At 32.4% G+C, this 27210-nt stretch overlaps 1 protein-coding gene across 4 annotated transcripts in view; it reads left to right on the plus strand.

Moving 5' to 3' along the window:
* Positions 1–27210, plus strand: part of BBS9 (Bardet-Biedl syndrome 9) — a 103531-nt gene that overhangs the window by 31089 nt on the left and 45232 nt on the right. For all 4 annotated transcript variants that reach the window (XM_085810664.1, XM_085810666.1, XM_085810665.1 and 1 more), the window contains 4 exons: positions 904–1033; positions 4862–5037; positions 11149–11225; positions 24513–24575. In XM_085810664.1, coding sequence (XP_085666790.1) covers positions 904–1033; positions 4862–5037; positions 11149–11225; positions 24513–24575 — 446 coding nt within the window. The remainder of the gene's footprint in view (positions 1–903; positions 1034–4861; positions 5038–11148; positions 11226–24512; positions 24576–27210) is intronic.

Consider the following 27210-nt stretch of genomic DNA (forward strand, 5'->3'; position numbering starts at 1 on the left):
CATTTTAGCCAGGGATGGCACTGTAGGTATCAGTTAATTTAAAATATGAGCACCATAATTCCAATTAAGGTAAATGTAGACCATACTACACCAATTCCATGAAATCAGTAAGATTAGGTGAACTTACTCATGAATATTCCAAAATTGGCAATTGTCAGCACTTGTGCAGCTTTCAAGGTGTAAACAAATACTACTACTATTTGATTATGTACTTAGATATACTGACCACTTTCAAAGATGCTTGTTTTAGGGAGTTGCCTAATGTGAAAGATTTCTATTCTTCATATTTTATGTTACAACTCATTTATTTCATTTTCTACTGACTTTTGAAGTAATTTGTTTTCATAGAAAATAATGTATTTATTATTTTGAACAATTCCAATTTCTTTTAAGTCATTTTGTGGAAGACATAAAAGTTAAAAATTATTAACAAAGCCTATTGGTAATTACTTTGCAACATTTTAATGCTTACATTTCTCCACATAAAGTACTATAAATTCATTAGCAGAAGAATATATCTGAGTATTTCTAAATCAGAAAATGCCAGAGGTACTGGTCAGAATTCCCCATACTCTTATTATAGATGTAATTTTCTTTTACCTATACAGCAATAGAACAAAATATACAAGAAATTAGTAAAATTATTAATATGCTTAAGTTTGGTAAATTTGGTTAAAAACTGAGCAATAATATTTATTAAATAATATTAAGCTTTGCAAATTTCCAATCACCTCTGGACTTTTCTGATGTTTTCCTTTCAAATACATTTTGTTGTTATATTCTCTAAAATAGGTTTGTATTTGAAATTCTTTTATTAAATTCATTTAAACCCTTAAAATATTTAAAAATTGTCCATAAAAAGTAAAATCACTTTGTAATACAAATTTTGTTTTCCTTTTTCAGAACATCATGGATTTCTGATAATTCTTGTTGTTACATCAAACCAAACTCTGTTGATATATCATGAAACTCAACTGAAATGGGCATCCCAGTTAATGTTTCCACCTGTGTCTATGCATCGGTCCTGTTTCATGTGAGTAGCAATTGGCTTAATTATCATAATAATGTATTTATATTTTAGGGATTGTTTTAATACAATATCTAAAAAATTATGTGTCCTAATTTTATAAATCACTCGTACAATATTTTAATCTTTCATCTGTATTATACCCTCAAAATAATAATGTGTTTCTGAAAATAAATTTAATTGCAATCTAAAATATGCACTGTTAACTAATTAATGCAAAGAATGGAATAACTGCTGAATTCTTATAATATATCAGAAGGAAAGGGTTCCTTCCCCCCCATGTTGGGAGAGATGAAAATTTTTTAACTTTTGGTGAATAAACACGACAACATAAATTTCCTAATTGTAACTTCTGTTTGAGTTCCTTCGTGATCAACAGATGATGTGAAGAAGCTAACTGAGTGTGATGAAAATATTGAGTAATCAAGGTGTTAGATGTGTGAAGTTCAAAGTTGAACTGAATAGCAGGATCAATAAAATATATGACCAAGAGAACCTTAAATAAATCTTCGTTACTTTTACTAAGCAGATCGCTACATTTATTAAGAAAATTAGTGTTTCAGAGAAATTTGCTGTTGAAATTCAGGTTATTATTAAGACTTTGATATCAGCATTCATTTTGCTTACATTTGTGGACACTGTGGAAATTTTGGAAATGAGAAAGCTGATGCTCTGATAAAGCTAACCACGAAACATCATATTGATTTAAATCTCCGCGCTCCTGTTTTCATTAGAAGCGCTTTTATAGAAATGATGCTATCTGTATTTGGAAGAGAGAATATCTGGCCGCAGCAAAAGCACAATGCACCAAAAGTGTTTTTCCTACAGTTTTTCACGGAATGAAAGTTCTTCAGTTTTTAACAGATTTTAAGGTAACTCAGTTTCTGACTGGACATGGTAATTTTAAGAGCTATCCAATGCAATTTGGACTTGCTTCAAGCGCTTTGTGCAGCTGCGGCAGCGGTGATGAGGATGTTGAGCATATTTTTCTTGAGTGCATTCATCATGTCCAGCAGAGAAAGCACCTGTCTATATCTTGGCCACCAATTTTTTCTGAACTTTTTCGGACTAAAGAGACAATTTCTGCTTTTTGAAATTTCATTCTCAATTTGGATTATTGAGTTCTTGATTTTTTATTTATTTATTGTTTTTAAATAATTTTTACTCATTTGAAGTACTATTGTACATTTGTTTATTCCGTTTGTGGTTGTTAACTTACTTGTGTAAGCCTTGTGGTATATTTTGTGGAACATAAGGAATTAAAATTAAAGTTCATAAAAAAATTAAAAGGAAAATTCAGTATTTTAATTATTTCAGATTTATAATAATACAGGTGAACTTCAGCAGCAACGTTACTGAGAGGGTTTCCTATGGTTAATTCTTCAGTTTGGTACAGATAATTATTTTGGAAAACAAAGTATATTTGTTTGGGTCAAATTTGAGTAAGTGAAATTAACTCAACAATTTTGATACAGAAGAAATAAAATTCGGAAATCCAGTTTAGTTCAACGCACTTTTAAGTGAAACATTAAGTAATAATCATTTTACATTTGAATGAAACAATGATGAAATTTTTAGGAGAAATAATTTTGAATTTATTAACAATCTGTGTTTTATGATATAAATCTTGCCATCAGAGTGTCGCCCAAATGGTGTAATGGTTAGGGAAGCCTTTTGCGATACCAAAGGGCATGGATTCAAATCCCAGTGAAGGCATGGTTGTAACTGTTTGTCCTTCCATAAGAGGTAACAGTTGGCCCACCTATTATTAGGCACTTCCACATTTAAGTGGCCACCGCTTCCAGCCATAGTAGTGGCCAAGTGTAAGTCAGCTAAGTGTCCACCAATAAAAATAAAATCTTGTCATCAGTAAAAGAGAAATGTTGTTTATTATTATTTTCTTTAAAATTAAATTCTTTCATGTGTGCTTATGTCATACTGTAAAACATCTTAAATGCTGTATTGATCTAAGTACAAAATAGCTTCACAAATAAGATCATCCTTTACTTTTTAAGCTCATTAACAATGAAAAAAGTAATAAAGTGATGTCATGCGCATGAACTTGATATTTTAAAAATATTCTTCAAAGAGCATAATTAAATTGCCTAAATACAGTGTTTACACATTATAATGTGAAGTGTGGGGCAGAATTAAACTAAATTCTTGAGGGCATTAAATTTGTAAATGAAGTTTTTCCCTATGAAAAAACGGAATTTTTTACATTATAGGAGAAAAATTTGTACACTGTGTTTAGTACTGAATTTTAGAAAAATTTATAGCCTGTGTTTAGTTCAGAACCTATTAAAAATTACTGTGTAGTCATTAATTTATATATGTAAAATATGAGAAAAAGTATACAATACGATGTCTATCACGCAAAAGTAAATACAATGATCAAAGTTATGTACATAAATCAAATCTTATATATATATATATATATATATATATACGTATATGTGTATGTGTATATACGTATGTATATGTGTGCATGCATGCATGTATTTTAACATTGTTATTAGTTCATGTCTGCCACAGGACAGGTATTTTGCTGCATGCTGTGTTGATGTATTCAAAATGCATCCAGTGGGGTTGGTACAATATTACTCATTTAGAGCAAAGCCCATAATTAAGAGCAGAGCAACTAGATTTTATGTAATGTTCATGTGAAAGCATTCTTTAATTTGTTTAGATTGTTGTAGGACAGAGGTTCTCAGCCTGCTTTGCCCGATGTATCCCTTTAACCATTGTTAGAAGATCATTTCCCTTCCTTTTTTGAAACTGAAAAGATTGATATACATTTATTTGAATTTAGGTTATTTTTAACCTATTTTATAAATTATGCAACAAAAATTATATAAAATATTGATGACTATGAAAACTTTATAAAAAAACTGACTATATTTCCACTTCTGAAACTATGAAATTCTTTCTGTTTGAAAATGCCTGTTCTGACATTAATATTTAGAATACCACTATTTTGTACATTTCATGTGTTATATTCCTTTGATTTCTATACTGTGTTGGTTTGTGGTAGTTTAAGGGCAGAAGATGAAATGCCAGTAAGTTAGGATCAAGTAGGTTTGCTACATACTTTCTTACTTTTGGAGAGGAAGACAAGTTTGATGTGTTTAGCATTGATCATAACTTATCAGTTGTTAATGTTCAAAACAAAAGTTTTGTTGTAACTGGAGACAGTTTTAAGTAGACTGTAATCAGGCATTTGAAAAGAATTCCTTATGATACCATTTCTTAAATACAGTTTTGACATTTTTATAAATAGTAAACTGAAATAGAATAAGCAACAGAACTGGAGCACAACAAATATTTTCCAGCTAATATACAATCCAAAGATAGCATAAACACATATTGGAAGATTTTTAGAAATGCAGATTCTCATTCCAAAGACAATAGACAAAGTTCTAAGGTTTCCTGTTCTCTTTACTGTGTTTGCAGTAGTTAATTTGAATTTCCTGTTTTATAAGTAATCTATTAAGCGAAGTGCACACAAGGTGTGTTATGTGCTTAAAACAGTGTGATAGAATCAAAAACAGTAATTTGTAAATAAAATTTTCAGTGTTTTTATCTCTTATAAAACAAATGCCTCATAAAATTGTTCTGTATTTCTTTTGATATTGTATACTTGTATAAAGCACATGTATTAGTGTCCCCTCCCCATTTTCAAAATGGGAGACAACACATAACTTTTGATAACAATTACATTTTTATGTCAAGAATGTCAGAATGTAAAGAAACTTTTTTAGAATGTTGAACTTTAAAGGCTAAAATTGTTTTTAATTTAATTCTATGTGTTATTTTAGTATTTTTACATTTCAGGAATGTGAAAGGAATTCTCACCTTGCTTTCAGAACAAGGATGTTTAGCCTGCTGTTACCTAGGTACAGAGCCATCATTATTTGTGTCTCCAGTATGTGAGCCTAAAGACATTGATTTTAAAGAAGCTGAGCAAGAAATGAACAATCTAAAAAAAATAATAAAATCATCCAATCAAAGTAAATAAAATTATTGATTTTTTTCGGTGCTACTTTGGTAAATGGTTGCACGGATTTTGGCGAATTTTTTTTTGGCATGCGATACAACTTATGGTAAATCCATTGCCGGACAAGTTATTTATGGTAACCGATACTTTGTTGTCATTTTATTTTTAAAATAACGCGTTTTATTATGCATAAATTCCGTGTTTTAAATATTATTTAAGGCTTCTAAGTAATAAAAATGAATTTAATTTTCCATTTTTATTTGAAATAAAAATTTTATTGTTTATGATATTTTATATAATTTTGTTATGGATGATGTAATCAATGACATCACCTTACTTTAAAAGTTATTGGTTTTAATATCTATAAATTTATTATTTATGTCTGCTAAATATTAAAATACAATTTAATTTTGAATTTTTTTGGAAAATGATTTTATTATGTATGATTATTTAAATAATTTAAATTTTATGCATGATGTAATCAGCTTCCTAATTGGTTACTGAATATTTGTGCATTACCGTGCCATTTTAAAATTTTATTATTCATCTCTTCCAATTCCATAGATTTCATAGTGAATGGATATGTCCTTTTCAAAGATTAATGTTGTTATTGATAACTACCAAGAATTATTGGTATCGGAATCAAAAATTGTCATTTGAGACCTTATTTTGGCCAACCTGGCTTTCCTAATCAAAGATTTATTTATAAATTGTTACAAGGGCCAGAGAAAATTTATTTTAAATTTTTGGAGGAAACCTCGCTAATTGCTTCTTCTATGAAATGTGAGAAATATGGGTCATAGATGAAAATCGTTAAAAGAGCCGATTCTGAGGACGGCCGTATATGATAATGTGGTCACGGTGGAAGAAATAACCGCTGTAACGGGTTAAAAAAAAAAAAATAGACATTCCTCCTTTACCGGCAGTAAACTTCTAATTGCTGTCATTTTAGCTGTAGTGCACGAAGCGTTCTTATTTACTTATTTTAAAGTATTTGAATTTAAGTTATGTTTTAATTCTTTTAAACGTTGTTATGATGGTTTTTAATTCGATATTCAATTTAAGTAATATTTTAAAAGTTAAACGTTGGCGCAATGTTTTTTAAAGTGTTTTTATTCTATTTCTTTGCTGTATGAAAATAATAGTTTAACCTTACTTTAGTATTTTATACTCGTAGTAAATGTGTATATTTACATTTGCCTGCCATCTTAAAAAACAACGTTTTCAACAAAAAATTTATTAATTATTTTTAACGATATTTATGTTTTTAAAGTTTCGAATAATTTACTATGCGTAAAATAAGTTAAAAAAAATTTTTTTTGAAGATGGCTGATGCCAACAAAATCTATGCCAACAATTGCGCCAAAGTAAATCACCAAAAATTCCGGGCAACCGTCTACCAAAGTAGAACTTTTTTTTTTTTCAAAAAAAAATGATTAAATTAGTACAGTATTTTCTTGTTTATGCCAGTAAGAGAAAAATGATTTTAGTGTCATGCCTTGCCCTCTTAAGATGCAAGAATACTGTGTTAGGATGATACTTATAAAAAAAAGACAGTCTGTTGACAGTTTTAAATACTTAAATTAATAATTTCCTGAAAGAAATGAAAGCCTCATTGCACCAAAAGAAAAAATGAAATATGTATGTGATAAAAGAAATAAAGTAATGTAAGTATTTATAAACTTAAAATTATTTTTATAATATATTCTAGTCAACAGCACATAAATAAAACCCAACAACAACAACAATAAATAAATAAATAAACGTATAGTGATTAAATAAATGTATGTAAAACTAAATAAATGTGTATGTATATATAGATCAAAATCTCATCATGCCCTTTGGATTATTGTTTCTACTTATACAGTTATAATATACATGAATTATATATATTTTTAAATAGTCTTAAAATATTTAGCTTTTATTTCATTTCTCTATTCTTTTGCAGAATTAGTTATTTGATTGCAAATAATTGCATTGTTTTAATGAAGCCCCTTGTTCATTTCACTTCCTATTTTCCCTAGAGACTTTGATGCCTTCAAGAATGCCTGTTTTGTTCCTAAATGCATTAATCCATGGCTGGATTGCTTATATGTTTTAGGTAGCACCTGCGTAATATTTGAAACCATGACCTGTTGAGCAGCATTATAATAGAAAATTACAGAATAATGTATGCTTTAATGTTTAGACTTAAAAGGAATTGTAGCATGTGGTACAGAAATTTAAAAAGTATTCTTAAATGTTTTGTTCAATATTTTTTTTTTTTTTTTTTTTTTTTTTTTTTAGTTTTAATTTTCATGTAGTTTTGTATATAATTTTGTCATAAAATCAATATTCAATATAAATGATTTAATGGAAAGATTGTATACTGAATCATATTTTTATTCAAAATTGAAATGAAGAATAGTTATTGAAATGCAGAATATTTATTGATATTATTATGCAAAATGCTTATTTATGTTATTATGTGAAATATTTATTGAAATTCAGAAATTTTAAAAACAAATATTATATTAATAATCATGTTCTCAGCTTTAATTCATAGAATTCAAAAATTGATAAACCTGAGTATTTGCACTTAAATGCACTTCATTTTCAGTATAACATTATCTCCTGACTTGTACATAGTTGTTAATTCTAGTAAAATCGTCAAAAGCTACCCACTGATAAATAAAATATGTAGAATAGCCTTACATTAATCATTCAATAATTAATCGATTTGAACATCGTACATCTACTTGAATTTTTTAAAGAAAAATTATTTGATCATTTGAAAAAAATATTGGACAAATGCTATATTAACCTTTTCAGGGGCGGTATATAAAAGAATGAAAACTATAGTAAAATTCTGCATGTACTGTAGTATTTTATATCACTGCCCCCTGTACGACATTTTTTTTCCCTGTAACTGCCAATAGTTTATTTTTGGTTTTTATTTACTCTATTTTTGCATACTTTTGTTGTGTATCTATAGAAATTGATGTTTGAATGTAGTTATTTAAGTCTGGAGCCAAAAGAGTTCTAGAAGACCACAGTTTTCAATCGAAGTGTGGAATCATTATGAAGCAGCCTTCAAAAAATCTCTTAAAACAACAAATTCTTATGAAATCTGTCATTAGGTACTAAATTTATTATTTAATTGTAGCCATTCTAGTATGTGGTTTTTGTTTGATGGACTGAAAAAAAGATTTAGCCTGTCAATGTTTATTACTAGCTATTGTAAATACAGGGCATACTGAAGTAAAAAAAAAAAAAAAAAAGAAAGAAAGCTTACATTTGGTAACTCTGAATCATGTAAGAAACTAAGATGAAATCGATGATGAATAAATTTGTAGAGACATTAGGTATTTTGGGAGCAGAAGATGTGAAAAATGAGCAAAGCCTTCATCGGGAATCGAACCACGGACCTCTGTAATACGCGCCCAGCGTGCAAACCACCACACCACGAAGGCATGCGAGTAAGGCAAAGAGCAACTGGGGTTTTTAGGGGCCCCGATTGCCAAATCCTGGGTGTGGAGAATCATCATCCTCCACTCTTTTAGTTCAGGCACCACTGTAGAAACATTAGGTATTTTGGAAGCAGGAGATGTGAAAAATGAACAAAGCCTTCACCGGAAATCGAACCACAGACCTCTGGAATACGCTCCCAGTGTGCAGACCACCACACCACGAAGACATGCTAAGAAGGTGGGAGAAATATCTTATAAGTTTATGTAAAATATACATGATTTGTATATAACAAGGTATTTTACTTTATTTAAATAAAATAATTATTTGTATTTGCTTATTCTTCTAAATGTTTATATTATAAAATGTGTAACTTATAGTTACTATTATTTTATTTTTTTAGCAATTAAAATTGTAATAATTTTTCGCTGTATATTCTGTTTAATTTTCTTCCTTTTTCCTCTCTTTTTTCTGATTCAAAACGACCCATTTATTAATCTTATATTGCAACTAAATCTACACATAAGTTATACAGTTTTTGATATATATATATATGTAAGATAAAAATGTATGAATCAGAATTATAATATAACTATAAACATTAATTCTTCCTCTCTATTCTAAAATCATAATAACTTATCTGCATTGCATCATTCAAATTAATCATGCGATCTTATGTAACCATTAATACCAGATGCCTCTTGACAACCAATCACCGAATTGTAAACCAAAACTTTTCTCTTCGCGTGCTTCCATTTTGCATAACTACGTACTTCAGCTTTTGCCCTCTACTCTGCTAAGATGTAATTTCGCTGGCTTGCTTTCTATCTTAACAATATATAAAAATGTAAATCTTGTGTGGAAAGGCACGACTAGTGCCAAGTGATCTGTGGCCACATATGCCAATTGGAAATAAAAATGGAATTAAAATCGCTTCTACTGCCAAGTTTTATTTACAAAGTCAACACATTAGCTTACGACGCAATCAGATTACTTCCTCTTCAATATAGGATAACTACGCATCTACAGTGCTCCGTCTTTTCCTTTGCTCTTATTATGACATATATATATCATAGATGTTTTGGTAATTTAAATAATTTTTCTTTGAAAAATTCAAGTAGGTGTACGATGCTCAAATTGATTAATTATTGATTGATTAATGTAAGGATATATGAGTATACGTATTTTATTTATCAGTAGGCTTATTTCCATGTGAGCATATATCTATATGAGCTTTTTTCCATGTGAGCATATTTCTGAGTGAGCATTTTTCCCATGTGAGCTTTTTTCTATGTGAGCATATATCTGTGTGGGTTTTTTTCCTGTGAGCATTTATACCTGTGAGCATTATTCTGTAAGCATTTTTCCTGTGGGTTTTTTTCCTATGGGCATTTTTCCGGTCACCCATTACAATATACTTCTTTGAAAACTTGCTAGTCTCTTTTTCCAAAAGAAAAAAAAAAAAAAAAAAGTTAGGTAATGCATAAAGTGTATGTGAAACTGTATGTATGTAATGTATAATATACATGTGATGTCAGATAATAGCTGTAGAAGTAGTTGTAATACAGGGTGTTTATAATGTCCTGGACCCATTTTGATGTTTAATAACTCATAAAATAATGAAGATACTCGTATAAACAGACTTATGGCATTTATTGATGGAATAACTTATATATTTTCCTTTTCAGGTTTGAATATCTTTACTTTTGTAAATATCGTCTGCGCATGTGGTTAATTTTAGATAATTTCATTTTCAACTCTAAACATCTCTACTTTTCTAAATGTCATCTGTAATATCGTCATAAACATCCTTTAATTGTACCGGCATTGTTAATCGCCATAATGTGCGAATATGGGAATCTGAAAACCCCCATGAATACCGTGAGGCACAAAGAGATTCCCCAAAGGTTAATGTGTGTTGTGGACTAATGCACGACCGAGTCATTGGGCCTTTCCTTTTTACAGAAAAGACGGTCTCATCAGTCGTATACTTAGACATGTTGGAAAGCTTCATATTTCCACAACTAGAAGAGCTTCAGCCACATGTCTTTTTGCAACAAGATGATGCACCACCTCATTGGGGTACCATCGTTCGTAGTTCTTTGAATGACCATTTTACAGAAAGATGGTTTGGGTGAGGAGATCCAATTCCTTGGCCACTCAGATCACTTGATATAACACCGCTGGACTTTTTCCTTTGGGGATTTGTAAAGGACAACGTTTACAGGAGGAGAGTGTCGAACATGGATGATCTAAAAACCAGAATTACAACCGCAATAGCCTCTGTGAATGCCAACATGCTTTTGCCGGTACCTGGCTTGAAATTGAATATCGATTTGATATTCTCCGTGTGACAAAGGGGGCACATGTCATGAAACCTTTTGAGTCTGTCTAACCATTTATGTTATTACTTTTAATCTATCTTTATTATTTTATGAGTTATTAAACATCAAAATGGGTCCGGGACTTTATAAACACCCTGTATAATAATAACAATAACAAAAATAGTAACTCTTTTTCGAAAGATTTCTAACATTGGTGTTTTTCTTGTGAAATTTAGGTTTTATTGAAAATAAATAATAATTTTTTCTTCGTGTAAATTATTTTTTTACCATTTGAATCCATCACTAGCTTCATTCATTACTTCTATTCTAGTTTATTGTCTGTCTGTTTATAGATCTACTTGGCACCCAGAAACTTGGAAATGAAATATCTATAACGATAAGTGTTTCACATCATTTGAATCCACCTGATGTAAGTAACTGTCATTTCAATTAAATCAATTAAAATTTCAAATTTTAAATGAACTGAAAACCTGAAATTTGTTGATATTTTGAATTCTAATATATTGTTCATTCGGTCACTCTTAGTTAATACTAAATCAATTAAAATCTTCATTAAACTGTGCTCACAGTCTGGTTACTTCATTCTCCTTTAAATTTTTAAGGAGAATTATTAAAGCACGTAAATCCAGGCTGTGTGTAAAATTACCCATCAGAGATGTGATACTTGAAACATAATATTTTGAAAATATTCTGCTTCTTATAAAATTAATCTGAATGCAAAAATTAAATTTTATAGAAAGATGGGTAAATGAGTTTGTTAACAAATGTTAGAACAGGTATGAAACTCTAATAGACAATCTTATTACATCTCATTCAAGTTAACAAATGTTAGAACAGGTATGAAACTCTAATAGACAATCTTATTACATCTCATTCAAGTATTTTATTTTTTAGCAAATGTATTAGGATAAGTGTTATTAAAAAATTATGAAAATATTACAGAATGCACTTTTTTCTGTGGAAATAAATAAAGATCATAAAATGAAGCTATAAATTATTATTTCCCTAAAAAACAAGTTCATTGCGAAAGGAATATGTTTGTTGGTGAGTTTTTGAGATTACATTTGGTACTGGAATTAAAAATTTAAAGCAATTTTGCATTGTTGCAATATTTTTCAGAAAGGCTTAATCTTTAAATTCATGTAAAGAAGGTTTATATACTACATTAATTCAGAAGTCAAACAACAAAAATCAGCGTTATACCTACAAAATTTTCACAGGACTAGTTTCGATGGTTTTACCGAACCATCATCTTCAGCTGCAAAACCGCAAATGAACAAGATAGGAAATAATGATTAGATAAGATAAGAAAGCCTGGACAAGAATAAGCAAGTGGCGCCATCTGTTGGCGAAACCAGAACTAAAACATAATTTCTCTAAAAGCCGAAGGCAAATTTGTATTGGAATTAGGATCGTTAACTAGAACAGAAAGATTTTTATGAATGTGAAATGCCTCTAGAAAATCCAGTTCTCCAATGGAAGATGTTTTTTGAATAATTTTGGCAGCAGAAAAATTGAAAGAGTGATTTTCGGACCAACAATGTTGAGCAACAGAAGGCTTCTGTGTTTCCTTTTTTCTAACATATGTCTCATGTTCTTTGACGCGAACTTTTAAGGCTCTCCTAGTTTGGCCAATGTAAATTAAACCACACTGGCAAGGAATTCTATAAATACCACAGGAATTCATATCCGGAATGGGGTCCTTGAGTATAGAAGTTGGAATTTTATTGATGGGAGAATAAACAACCCGAAAGTTAAACTTCTGCAAAATATGTGCAACTTTATAGCTAATTGATGGAAAGAAGGGAATGACAACAGAATTTTTATAATCTCCTAAAATAAGAGTGTGGCTTTTAGTGTGTTGAGATGAGAATTTTTTAACTGCTTGATTAATAATGTTGGGTGAAAAGCCCCTGTCAATAGCTATTGCTTTTAAATAATTTAGTTCTTCATCAAGGGCTAGTTTGGAGGAGCAAACTTGAAGAGCACGGAAAACATAGGAATAAAATGAAGATAACTTTTGTTTAGTCGGATGACATGATTTAAAGTGTGGTGGAAGGCAAACCGATGAAGGTTTACGGTAAACTGTAGTACTGAAGTTGGATGTGTTACGTGTGACCAGAATGTCGAGAAATGGAAGGGAATTGCAAGTCTCAAGTTCAAAAGTGAACTGAATAGCAGGATCAATAGAATTCATTGTTGAAAGAACTTTATTTAAATCATCTTATTACCTTCAAACAGGGTAAAAGTATCGTCTACGTAGCGGAACCATGCCGGGAAGTTTAAAGTTTCAAACAATTTTGATTCATAATAATGCATGTAGATATCAGCCAGGATGGGACTGAGGGGGCTTCCCATGGCTAATCCCTCAGTTTGCTTGTAATATTTATATTGGAAAACAAAATGTGTTTGTTTCAAAAAGAGTTGAGTGAGAGAAATTAGCTCATCAATTTCGATGCAAGAGAAATGAAATTCGCGAAGTCTGGTTTCTAGACATCTTAATGCACCCTCCACTGGGACATTGGTGAATAATGATTTTACATCAAAAGAAACCATGAGTAAATTACTAGGAGAAATGTTTTTAACCTTTTTTACAAACTCTATTGAATTTTTTATGGTGTAAATGTTATTGTCTAAGAGAGTGGAAAATCTAGAAACTAAATATTTAGCTAAAGGATACGAGGCAGTACCTAAATTTGATACAATAGGGCGGAAAGGAATACCACTTTTATGAATTTTGGGAAGAGCATATAATCTGGCACAATTCGCAACAGATGGGATAAGCGAATGTTTTAAGTTGCTTGAAATGACTTGCGAAGATTTGATCGCAGTTTTTATTTTGGATAAGTCAGAAGGTGAAGGATCTTTAGGGATCGGATTATATGGTCCTTCGTTTAAGAGTTTAGTGACACCATCGATGTAAGTGTTCTTATCCATGACGACTATCTGGCCACCTTTGTCAGCCTTTGAAATGATAATATCCGGGTTAGAATGAATTTCGCGCATTGTAGCTCTTTCTCTCGCAGTTAGATTTGGTTTCAAATGTTTATTATTGAATTTCACATTATGAGCGATAAGATGCCTAATCATTTCTTTCTGTGAATCTGAAACTTTACTGAACTTGAAAGCTTTTTCGATAGGAGCCAAAATCTTTGGAATCGAGGGTTTACAGGTTTGTGAGAAGTTGAAATTATATTTTAGAATTCTCTCTTGTTCTTCTGAAAGACTAACATTAGAAATATTAACTATTGGCTTGATGTTTACAATGGGAAGATTTTTTGAACTACTTGAACTGGAAGACCGTAAAAGAAGTTTTTCGAATTTAACTGCAAGGGTGTTTTTATGAAGGTTAACTGCATTCTCCGTTCTAGACCAAGACTTTTGTTCAAGGGCAGTGAATTTTGGATATGCTTTAGCGAGTTCCAGATGAAGCTTATAGAGTTCATGTTCAATTTTGGACAATTGTTGACGTGTATCCCTTATCACGGACCGAAGTAAGGCAAGCTTGCAATTTAACAGAATTCTTGAAACGCGACTCGAAGGTTTTTGATTAGATTTGATTTGAATAAAATTAGGGATCAATTTTTTACATTTACATTTAAGTAAAAAGTCAAGATGATTCAGGAATTTTTGCCGTTTCAGGCGTAATTTAGTGAAACGATTAACGGATGAAGGCATGATAAACAATGCAGAAAATCAAACCAAATTAACTGAGCAATATTAAAGTACACACAAAACAGCAGAAAAATCCCTCACTGAAATGAATAGAAAACAAAACGTTTGTAAGCAAAATGCATGAAATCAGACAAGCAAAGCACAATATCCAAATGTACAAAACATAAACACTTGAAAATTGCAAAAATGTACTCACCGAAACTCATACAATCACAAAATAGCGGCCACACCACGTGCAAAAAAGAAAGCAAAATATAAGCCTGTTTGGGGCTTCTAAGCCTGTTTGGGGTTTGTTTATGTTTTGTACATTTGGATATTGTGCTTTGCTTGTCTGATTTCATGCATTTTGCTTACAAACGTTTTGTTTTCTATTCATTTCAGTGAGGGATTTTTCTGCTGTTTTGTGTGTACTTTGTGGTGATGGCGATAAGGAGCGCGTCTTGCGCCCTCCGATAAGTGTGGCAACCCTAGAGGAGAAGTTTCTTACGAGTAGCGAGCAGAGCGTAACAGGCAGGCTGTCGGGCGGTGTGCACGAAGTTCCGAAATAAAGCTTAATTTTTATTGTGCACTATGTCTTGTTAATATTTATATTAATGCAGTAAGAACATAATCTGTGATATGGAATTCGAGGATTGGTGGTAAAACATAACAGGAAAATTACCATAATGGTAACCCGGACTGTGTTAAATCGTATGAACAGTTCTCAAGCACTTTCGGTTTTGACTACAAGCCATCACTCAAGATCTCCAAACCAGAAGTAATGGATTACATCGGTTTTCGTCCTCCGGATCACAGATGAGTACTAATTATAGATCATTTTATAATTCTGTTTTCTACTTATCATTTAATTTCATTTTCTTTAGTTAAATTTTTCCTTTTATTTTGGCTTAAAAACCTTGCACAATGTCTGATGTTCATGCAGTCCAAATTCCGGTTTATAACCGATCAGACCCATCTTTATGGTTTATTATGTGTGAAAGTACCTTTGCTCTTGCCACCCCCAAACCTATCACAGAATCCATTACTAAATATAATTATGTAGTTTCTCATCTTCCTCCAGATATCGCATCACTAGTACGGGATTTACTTATGAAACCAGACCCTATTGATCCATATGCAAAGCTTAAAACTGAGTTAATAAATCGTTCAGGAGAATCTTCTCAGCAAGAAATTCGCCAATTATTATCTGGAGAAGAATTAGGTTCTCGAAAACTTTCCGATTTGCTTAGAAATATGAAACGTCGAGCAGAATCTTTAAATGTTCCTGATAACTTAATGTTAGAATTATTCCTTCAACGTTTGCCTTCGACTGTTCAGTCTATTTTGGCAGCGGTTTCCAATTTAACTGTAGATAAAGCTGCAGAAATTGCCGACAGAATTTTAGAAGTAAATCCAACCCCAGGGACTTGTGCCGTTTCTCGCACAGTCGATCAGTCTCTTCAGGATAAATTATTTAAACAAATAGAAAAATTAAACAAACGTATTGATCGCATTTCTCTTTCTCGTGGTCGCTCGCCAAATCGCGGAGATCGCAATAAGGAAAGAAGCAATTCCAAAAGGAGAGATTATTCTGTTTGCTGGTATCATAGACGTTTTGGGAAAAAGTGTAGAGATGACAAATGTACAAAACCTTGTTCATGGCAGGGAAACGAAACCAGCAAAGAATAGAGGCGACTTATTCTTTGCCTCAAGTTTCACGTCGCCTGTTCGTTCGTGACCGTAGAACAAACCTTTCATTCTTGGTCGATACCGGCTCTGACGTGTCCTTACTTCCAGCAAATAATTCTCAAAAACGGAATTCGTCCCAACAAACACTTTTCGCTGCTAATTCTTCTACTATTCATGTTTATGGTCAAAAAACACTTTCTTTCGATTTCAAATTAAGACGACAGTTTACATGGACTTTTCTTATAGCAAATGTTAGTACACCCATTCTTGGAGCAGATTTACTCCATTTCTTTGAATTGGTGCCTGATCTCAGAAACAAATGTCTCAAAGATTTAAAAACGCATTTTAAAACCGTCGGTTGCGTGAAAAATGCAAGCATTTATTCAGTAAAAACTGTATTTAGTGATACACCATATCACAAAATTTTAAAAGAATTTCCTTCAGTTACTAGATTACCAGATCCTAACCAACCTGTTAAATACAACACCGTTCATTATATCATAACTAAAGGTCCACCTGTGGTTGCAAAACCTCGTCGGTTAGCTCCAGATCGCTTAAAAATAGCAAAACAAGAATTTCAAACTATGATGCAATTGGGGCATTTGAGACCTTCGAGCAGCAATTATGCATCCCCACTTCACATGGTTCCAAAAAAGGGAAGTCTGGAATGGAGACCTGTAGGAGATTATCGAGCATTGAACGCTCAAACAATAAAAGACAAATACCCTATTCCATGCTTAGCCGATTTTACTGCTGCATTGCACGGTACTAAAATTTTTAGTCATGTCGACCTGATTAAGGCATACCATCAAATACCAATTAACCCAGCCGACATCCACAAAACCGTCATATGCACACCATTTGGTTTATTCGAAAGTACCCGTATGCAATTCGGCTTATACAATGCATCCGCGACTTTTCAACGTTTTATAGATGAAGTCACGCGGGATTTAGAAGGTGTTTACGCTTTCGTCGATGACTTGCTCATAGCCTCTAAAGATTTTGAGGAACACTGCAGGCATTTGAAAGCTTTATTTTCCAAACTTCAGGAATATGGACTTTGCATAAATGTTTCAAAATGCACCTTTGGTCAAACGTCTATTGATTTCTTAGGTTTTCACCTTAGTGAAAACGGAATTGAACCTCTCCCTGACAAAGTCAAATGTATTTTAGATTTTCCTCAACCTACCACTCTCACTCAGCTTCGCCGATTTTTAGGCATGTTTAACTTTTACAGATGTTTCATACCTAAAGCAGCACATATTCTTTCACCTTTAATAAAATTGTTAGAAGGCTATATTAATAAAAAGAAATCTCGTTCTCGTGTTCAGGATTCATCCCCACAATTAAATTGGAACGAGAATGCTGAACAAGCCTTTATTGCTGCCAAAAATGCCATTGCTCAGGCTACCCTTTTGAGACACCCTATTCCCGGAGCCCAGCTAAGCATCTGGGTAGATGCCTCAGACGTCGCAATAGGCGGCACACTTATGCAGTTGTCTCAACAAACATGGGAACCTATAGCATTTTTCTCTATGAAACTCAATAAAAGTCAACAGAAATGGTCCGCGTACGATAGGGAATTATTTTCTATTTATTCTGCAATTAAGAAATTCTGACACATGTTAGAGGGCAGAAATTTTATAATTTATACGGATCAAAAACCGTTAATATACGCTTTTAAACAGAACCCTCATAAATGTTCACCTCGACAATTGCGCCATTTAGATTTTATTTCTCAGTACTCTACTGATATTAGGCATGTGCAAGGTTCAAAAAACGTCGTTGCTGACGCTCTTTCAAGAATCGAAATTGATTCCATAACAAAATCTCCATTTTTGATTTTAAAAAATTTTCGGAAGCTCAACGGCATGATCCGGAGGTACAAGACCTTCTCAAAAACAACACATCATCTTTGAAACTGGAATTTAAACCGTGCCAATATTCTGATGGTAATATTCTTTGTGACATATCAACAGACATTCCTCGTCCATTTGTTCCGAATTCCTTTCGCAGACTCATCTTTAATCATCTGCATAATCTGTCACATCCAGGAATTGCAGCTACTACGAAGCTTATTTGTTCTCGTTATGTATGGCCCGATATGAAACGTCATATCAAAAATTGGGTGAAATCCTGTGAATCTTGCCAAAAATCGAAAATTACTAGGCATACTAAAGCACCACTGGGCACATTCTCTCTTCCTGATGCATGTTTTTCAGAAATCCATATGGATATCGTCGGACCGTTACCTCCATCAGAAGGCAATGTGTACCTTTGGACTCTAATAGATAGATTCTCCAGATGGCCTGAAGCCATTCCCATCCCGGATATGAAAACGGAAACCATTTGCAGAGCCATCTTCAACTGTTGGATATCTCGTTTCGGCTGCCCATCGATCATAACAACAGACCAAGGTTCTCAAATGAGATCCGCACTTTTTGCAGAATTCACGCGCATTTTGGGTACGAACAGAATCACAACAACAGCCTATCATCCAATGTCCAACGGCATTGTTGAACGATTTCATCGACATTTAAAATCTTCTCTCAAGGCTCACGAGACCAATAACTGGACTGAAACACTACCAGTTGTTATGCTTGGTATTCGGACAGCCGTAAAGGAAGATCTACAGTCATCTTGTGCTGAACTGGTGTACGGCACAACTCTCAAGCTGCCTAGTGATATGATAACGTCATCTAAGATATCTCCGTATGACACACAATTTATCACGAATCTTAGGCATAGAATGCAACAATTGAATCCAATAGCAACATCTGCACATTGCCAAGAAAAATGTTACGTAAGTGCTACCTTAAAGTCGTGTACGCATGTATACTTACGTGTCGATCGAGTAAAGCCACCTCTGTGCCAACCATATACAGGTCCGCATAAAGTCCTTTCTAGAACGGACAAAACTTTCACAATTGATGTTAACGGTCTGAAATCTACTGTGTCTATAGACCGTGTGAAACCAGTCTATTTGCTTTCGGACTCTAATTTGCCTGAACTAAAAACAAATAGACTTATAGACAGTTCAGCAGAATAAATCTGCAAACGAACTCTCTAAGACACAAACTGTCACCAGATCGGGAAGACATGTTCACTTCCCTAAGAAACTTGCTTCTTACATAACAATTTAAAACATTTTTTTTAAATTCATATCTTAACATATTTTTTGTTATTTCATTTTTATTATATGTGTCAATACCTTGTTATATATTGAATTGCATTTTGATCTTTTCTAATTTTATATTCTAATTTTGTAATCATAAAAAAAAATACCCGACAGCACGGATACTCTGAGATAATTTCATAACCTATGTCGTTCCTTTGAATAGCCATTAAAGGAACTGTTGGGAAACTCTGTGGTGATGGCGATAAGGAGCGCGCCTTGCGCCCTCCGATAAGTGTGGCAACCCTAGAGGAGAAGTTTCTTACGAGTAGCGAGCAGAGCGTAACAGGCAGGCTGTCGGGCAGTGTGCACGAAGTTCCGAAATAAAGCTTAATTTTTATTGTGCACTATGTCTTGTTAATATTTATATTAATGCAGTAAGAACATAATCTGTGATATGGAATTCGAGGATTGGTGGTAAAACATAACAGGAAATCACCATAACTTTATTATTGCTCAGTTAATTTGGTTTGATTTTCTGCATTGTTTATCATGCCTTCATCCGTTAATCGTTTCACTAAATTACGCCTGAAACGGCAAAAATTCCTGAATCATCTTGACTTTTTACTTAAATGTAAATGTAAAAAATTGATCCCTAATTTTATTCAAATCAAATCTAATCAAAAACCTTCGAGTCGCGTTTCAAGAATTCTGTTAAATTGCAAGCTTGCCTTACTTCGGTCCGTGATAAGGGATACACGTCAACAATTGTCCAAAATTGAACATGAACTCTATAAGCTTCATCTGGAACTCGCTAAAGCATATCCAAAATTCACTGCCCTTGAACAAAAGTCTTGGTCTAGAACGGAGAATGCAGTTAACCTTCATAAAAACACCCTTGCAGTTAAATTCGAAAAACTTCTTTTACGGTCTTCCAGTTCAAGTAGTTCAAAAAATCTTCCCATTGTAAACATCAAGCCAATAGTTAATATTTCTAATGTTAGTCTTTCAGAAGAACAAGAGAGAATTCTAAAATATAATTTCAACTTCTCACAAACCTGTAAACCCTCGATTCCAAAGATTTTGGCTCCTATCGAAAAAGCTTTCAAGTTCAGTAAAGTTTCAGATTCACAGAAAGAAATGATTAGGCATCTTATCGCTCATAATGTGAAATTCAATAATAAACATTTGAAACCAAATCTAACTGCGAGAGAAAGAGCTACAATGCGCGAAATTCATTCTAACCCGGATATTATCATTTCAAAGGCTGACAAAGGTGGCCAGATAGTCGTCATGGATAAGAACACTTACATCGATGGTGTCACTAAACTCTTAAATGAAGGACCATATAATCCGATCCCTAAAGATCCTTCACCTTCTGACTTATCCAAAATAAAAACTGCGATCAAATCTTCGCAAGTCATTTCAAGCAACTTAAAACATTCGCTTATCCCATCTGTTGCGAATTGTGCCAGATTATATGCTCTTCCCAAAATTCATAAAAGTGGTATTCCTTTCCGCCCTATTGTATCAAATTTAGGTACTGCCTCGTATCCTTTAGCTAAATATTTAGTTTCTAGATTTTCCACTCTCTTAGACAATAACATTTACACCATAAAAAATTCAATAGAGTTTGTAAAAAAGGTTAAAAACATTTCTCCTAGTAATTTACTCATGGTTTCTTTTGATGTAAAATCATTATTCACCAATGTCCCAGTGGAGGGTGCATTAAGATGTCTAGAAACCAGACTTCGCGAATTTCATTTCTCTTGCATCGAAATTGATGAGCTAATTTCTCTCACTCAACTCTTTTTGAAACAAACACATTTTGTTTTCCAATATAAATATTACAAGCAAACTGAGGGATTAGCCATGGGAAGCCCCCTCAGTCCCATCCTGGCTGATATCTACATGCATTATTATGAATCAAAATTGTTTGAAACTTTAAACTTCCCTGCATGGTTCCGCTACGTAGACGATACTTTTACCCTGTTTGAAGGTAATAAAGATGATTTAAATAAAGTTCTTTCAACAATGAATTCTATTGATCCTGCTATTCAGTTCACTTTTGAACTTGAGACTTGCAATTCCCTTCCGTTTCTCGACATTCTGGTCACACGTAACACATCCAACTTCAGTACTACAGTTTACCGTAAACCTTCATCGGTTTGCCTTCCACCACACTTTAAATCATGTCATCCGACTAAACAAAAGTTAGCTTCATTTTATTCCTATGTTTTCCGTGCTCTTCAAGTTTGCTCCTCCAAACTAGCCCTTGATGAAGAACTAAATTATTTAAAAGCAATAGCTATTGACAGGGGCTTTTCACCCAACATTATTAATCAAGCAGTTAAAAAATTCTCATCTCAACACACTAAAAGCCACACTCTTATTTTAGGAGATTATAAAAATTCTGTTGTCATTCCCTTCTTTCCATCAATTAGCTATAAAGTTGCACATATTTTGCAGAAGTTTAACTTTCGGGTTGTTTATTCTCCCATCAATAAAATTCCAACTTCTATACTCAAGGACCCCATTCCGGATATGAATTCCTGGGGTATTTATAGGATTCCTTGCCAGTGTGGTTTAATTTACATTGGCCAAACTAGGAGAGCCTTAAAAGTTCGCGTCAAAGAACATGAGACATATGTTAGAAAAAAGGAAACACAGAAGTCTTCTGTTGCTCAACATTGTTGGTCCGAAAATCACTCTTTCAATTTTTCTGCTGCCAAAATTATTCAAAAAACATCTTCCATTGGAGAACTGGATTTTCTAGAGGCATTTCACATTCATAAAAATCTTTCTGTTCTAGTTAACGATCCTAATTCCAATACAAATTTGCCTTCGGCTTTTAGAGAAATTATGTTTTAGTTCTGGTTTCGCCAACAGATGGCGCCACTTGCTTATTCTTGTCCAGGCTTTCTTATCTTATCTAATCATTATTTCCTATCTTGTTCATTTGCGGTTTTGCAGCTGAAGATGATGGTTCGGTAAAACCATCGAAACTAGTCCTGTGAAAATTTTGTAGGTATAACGCTGATTTTTGTTGTTTGACTTCTGAATTAGTGTTTATTCGGCGTGTTATTGTGTCTCAATTATATACTACATGTTATATAGTATCTGAAAGTTATTTTATTAATTTTATAATTGGTAGCTTTATAATCAGTATAGTGAGCTGTCTTCAGTACATATTGTTCTATATGTGATGCAATACTCTACTCTATCTGTAATTTAGCCACTCATTATTTTGATGCTTTACTGCTTGAACTGTTTGTAAAAGTTAAGCATAATGCAGTTATATTTATAAACTATGATGATGTCTAAAATTTTCTTAATGTGTGTAAATTTAGCAATAAATGGAAAAGCGTTAAACTTGCTAAAGGGATTTTCATGGAAATAAGCCAGCTGGAAAGCTAGTTATACTAATTCATTCAACATTAGCCAAACCTTTCCAAATATGCAAATTAGAATATGATGTCATCTAATTATATCTTTGATATTTTGAGAAAATATTTTTTAACAGATTTTGCAGCTATATTTCACTGTAATTATTTACTTTAAATTGACTGGAAAATGCTTCTTGTGGCTCTTAAGTATCATTTGGAACATAGTTTGCAGTGGAAAGTTGTTAAATGTTTTAAAGCAGGGTAATCAAGGTACCAAATGTCCAAGCATTTTTAGACAAACTATATATGAATATATGTATAGTATAGGGCAGTATATTTAATATCTGTATAATGCATCTTTGGCAACAGTGTAAAAATACTGAACTATTGCCCAAAGACCTGGACAGGTCCTTCAGAAATCGGATATATGTGCAATGTTTCTTTATAATAAGCATTTGATTCTGAGGCAGCTGTCTTTGAAGCGTTTAGCTCCACTGCATCAATGCAAATTCTATGCAGGTATCTTCATGAGAAAAACCTTTATCCAGGAATGCTTATGATGTGTGACTTTCTAATGCTACACCAGAAGAGGTGCATGCCACTGAATTGGTGCAAATATCAAGATATACCTGGATTCAGCAGCAAAAGTTTGGTAATGTTTCATGAGGAACTGATATTTAATTTTAAACTATGTTTCTGTTTGGGTGTTATATATGGGAACAAACTCAGAAATTGCAAATGTTTTTCGTCAGGGAATGTAATATTTCTGTTCTTGGAGATATTATGGTATGAGGAGACATCATGTTCAAATGAATGCACTTACTCCAAAGGTATAGTGATTGCCAAATATGCTTGAGATAAAAATTAGAGCTACATAAGGCTTTTTAGGGATACATATAGCTTTGTTTCTATGAATAGTAGAGCTTTTAACAGATATAAAATAGTGAATGAATGTCTCAAAAGAATGCATGCCTAGAGACTGAAATAACTAGAAAAAATTTTCCAATTTAAACTTAATAGAAAATTTTAGAATGTTCTAGAAAACTATTATGAGTTACAAACTTTTTTCTAAATGAGAATATCTTGTATATGCTGTTACTTAAAGATCCAAAAATTATATTCATGGAAAAGCCATGCTTACTGCCTTATGATTTAACTGATATTTTAATTTTTTAATATGGAATTCATGCTTGGATTAGAAGCGATCAAATAGTCTGTCAATTTTAAAAATTTTAATCTGCTTCAAAACTTATGTATCACTTATTTTACTGACATTTAGTTATGAGTTTTTATATTTAAATTTTGTATGCCTGTAAGTAATTAATATATTTAAAATTATATATTATAATATTATTTACCACATAGCCAAATTTTATTCAAAGTATTAAGCATTGTTTTGGGGGAGAGGGATATATGCATATGATGTGTGTAATATAATTTTAGACAATAATATCTCATTTGCTTTTTTTTTCAAAGATTTTTTTCTTAAATAAATGTTTTTTCCTTATATTTCCTTATTATCTTGATATCATTTTTAGTAGTTAAAATTAGAAAACTAAAATTAAAATATTTTACACATGGTTATAGTCATTTTAGTCGTAGTTATAGGTTTTTCTGTGGAAATTTGCTTTATTACTATATCAAATTATATAATTTAGTACTAATAAAGAGAGTGGTTTAAAAGGAAAATATTAATTAAGGTAATCATGAAAGCATTAAAATGGTTACATAAAATGTCAAAAGTAAGGTTTGACCCAAAGTGCTTTGAGTTTTTGAGTTAAAACCAAAGCTTTGACCCTAAGTGTTAATTATTTTTTGTCATGATATTAATATTTATTGCTTTTTCCTTAAGAATATTGAACATGAAGATATGCAGCACAAATCGTTTGGTCCTGTGCCTTCATCTTCCATAAAGGTAATGATAATGTGTTCTAAATTTTGCACATAGTAAAATTTGATTTAAATTTAAAGTGGACTTTAAGAACTAACATTTTTTGTTTTTGTCTTCAGACAGATTTTAAAAATTCTTAATGCTATTGTAATTGTTACAGAAAATAAAATTATATTATTCATTATTTGCTACATTATGGCCATATGTATGTCTTGTTGTTATATCTCGAAGCTGGTGATTTTAAAGTAATCAAAATCCTTTAAAACTGTGGTTATTTTTGAGGTGTCATCAGATTTATTTCAACTGATGTCAAGAATATATCTTAGCAATAAGGGTAACATAACTATTGGAATTATAATTATTATTTTCTTATGTGAAATACTAATTACATAATTCCCATAGAATCCAAGAAATTATAATTCCGATAGAATCAAGTGAAACTTCTTATGACAGCCACCTTCAATAGTCAATAAGCTGCAATCATACAAAACTAAAGAAAAGGATTGAAGAGACCATGAACGATAATTCATCTGCAAATCAACAAAATAGCAAGAAACTATATGAAAAGAAGATGGTGTCTACTTCCAGCAAATAATATAGTTGTATTATTCATATTTTTCTATCCATGTTCTTTCAATACCAATGTAATTGACTGAGTATAACAAGCAAAACTTGGTAAAGGTATCTCCTATCTTGCAAAATTTCAAACAAGAAAACTTAAGTTTTATTAATAATTTAAATTAATGCTTTTTTGAAAACCAAATGAAACTTGAATGTTTTCTATCTTATAAAATTAGAAAAGGTGAGGAATTGTATAAGCGATAACTGAAAAGTTCTCATATTGCTGTTAAGATCTAGATTTATAACCCAGTGGCTTTCAAACTATGTTCCATGTAACTCTAGGAGTGTCAAACTCCAGGGTTCAATATCTCAAAATAAATATTCATATATATATATATATATGTATATATTCACCGTGTTTCAAAAAGAATATACATATTACAAAGTGTTATTTTGTCCAAACTATCGATCACTGCACCTCAGCTCGGCTGCTGGTGTAACGAATACATAGTCTAGTTTATATTAATAGCCACTGGATGTCAGTTGTCTTCTGTTTTTCGTAGTAACTGTCACATGTTTAAAATGGCTACTCCACAGCAGAAATCATTTTGTGTTCTCGAGTTTGCAAAGTGCAATTTCGGGATTACAGTGCAAAGACGTTTCAATTTGAGGTACTAAAGTGATCCTCCAAATGGTTGAAACATTTGCAGATGATATCAACAGTTTGTAAGTATAGGATGTGTATGTAAAGGAAAGGGTCCTAGTCGCCCTCATGTTCCCGACAAAAATGTTGCACGAATCCAAACTGGTTTCCAACGTAGTCCTTCAAAATAAACTTGCCAAGCTCAATGTGTTTTGAGATGTTGTTTGGTTATGGAGCATACAAGTTACATTTGTTACAGGCTCTACGGCCTGATGACAAATGTAAATGTGTGGCATTTTGTAATGAGATTATTGATGCTATTGATAATGTGTTTTCAATGTGTTTTGAGCGATATCCTGATCATCTGTTTACAGCCTATTCTTCTTTGATGGAAACACGGTTAACGGTCAGCAGTATCTTGCTTACAAAACTGGTTGTTTCCGAGGCTGCACGAAGACTACTTCGTTTTTCAACAATACGGGGCACCCCCTCACTGGTGTCGCCAAGTTTGTGATTATCTGAATGAAACTCTATCGAACCGTTGGATTGGTCGTCAAGGAGCTGGCGACTTAGCATGTCTCAGATGGCCTCCACGGTCACCGGATTTGACACCCTGTGACTTCTTCCTGTGGGGTTTCATTAAAGACAACGTTTATGTACCACCACTTCTACAGAACCTGGAAGAGGTGAAGAACCGGATCTGTACTGTCATAAGATCAGTGACGACGAATGTGCTTGCCCAAATATGGGATGAATTTGAGTATTGATGTGATATTGTTCGTGTCGCTGATGGAGGACATATTGAACATCTGTAATCTGAGCTTGAGAGGTTTGTACATATGTGTGTTTCATATTTGTATGCTATGCAGTTTAATAAATATATGCATTCGAAATACATATATTTTGAAACACGCTGTATATATAAAGTGCTCACACGAGTTTGCTAGTGTTTATTAACTAAAAAATTCGTTTGAGTTCTGCAATAAACTAGAAGACTTGCCAATTAAGGAAAAGAACAACTTATCGGCATATCAACAAACTCAGTGTTAAACTCTAAATTTGAGCAAGAGCAGCTCCTAAAATTTTGATTGTAGACTCATGCAAAATACCCAAAAAATTTTCACAGAGCTATAAACATTTCAACGGCCTTTAGAACAACATATTTATGTGAAAAGTATTTCTCAATATATGTGGCAACAAAAATGTAGAAACGAAGGCAAAATATGAAATGCAACTACAGATAACATCAATAGAGTTAGACCTCAACAATTCATATTAAAAAAATGCAAGCACATCCCAGTCACTAAATATAATGCAACAGTAGGTGACAGCTGGAGCTTGAGTTAATGCTATGAGTAAATTACATTAATTTTATATTAAGACATGACGTATCTATAATATATATCACTTATCATATACATATTGGTCTAACATTATTTTAAGAAATATTTTTTT

The sequence above is a fragment of the Stegodyphus dumicola genome, chromosome 2 (assembly GCF_044657685.1).
Source record: "Stegodyphus dumicola isolate Sdum_Otavi_A_Nest chromosome 2, ASM4465768v1".
Taxonomy (NCBI): domain Eukaryota; kingdom Metazoa; phylum Arthropoda; class Arachnida; order Araneae; family Eresidae; genus Stegodyphus; species Stegodyphus dumicola.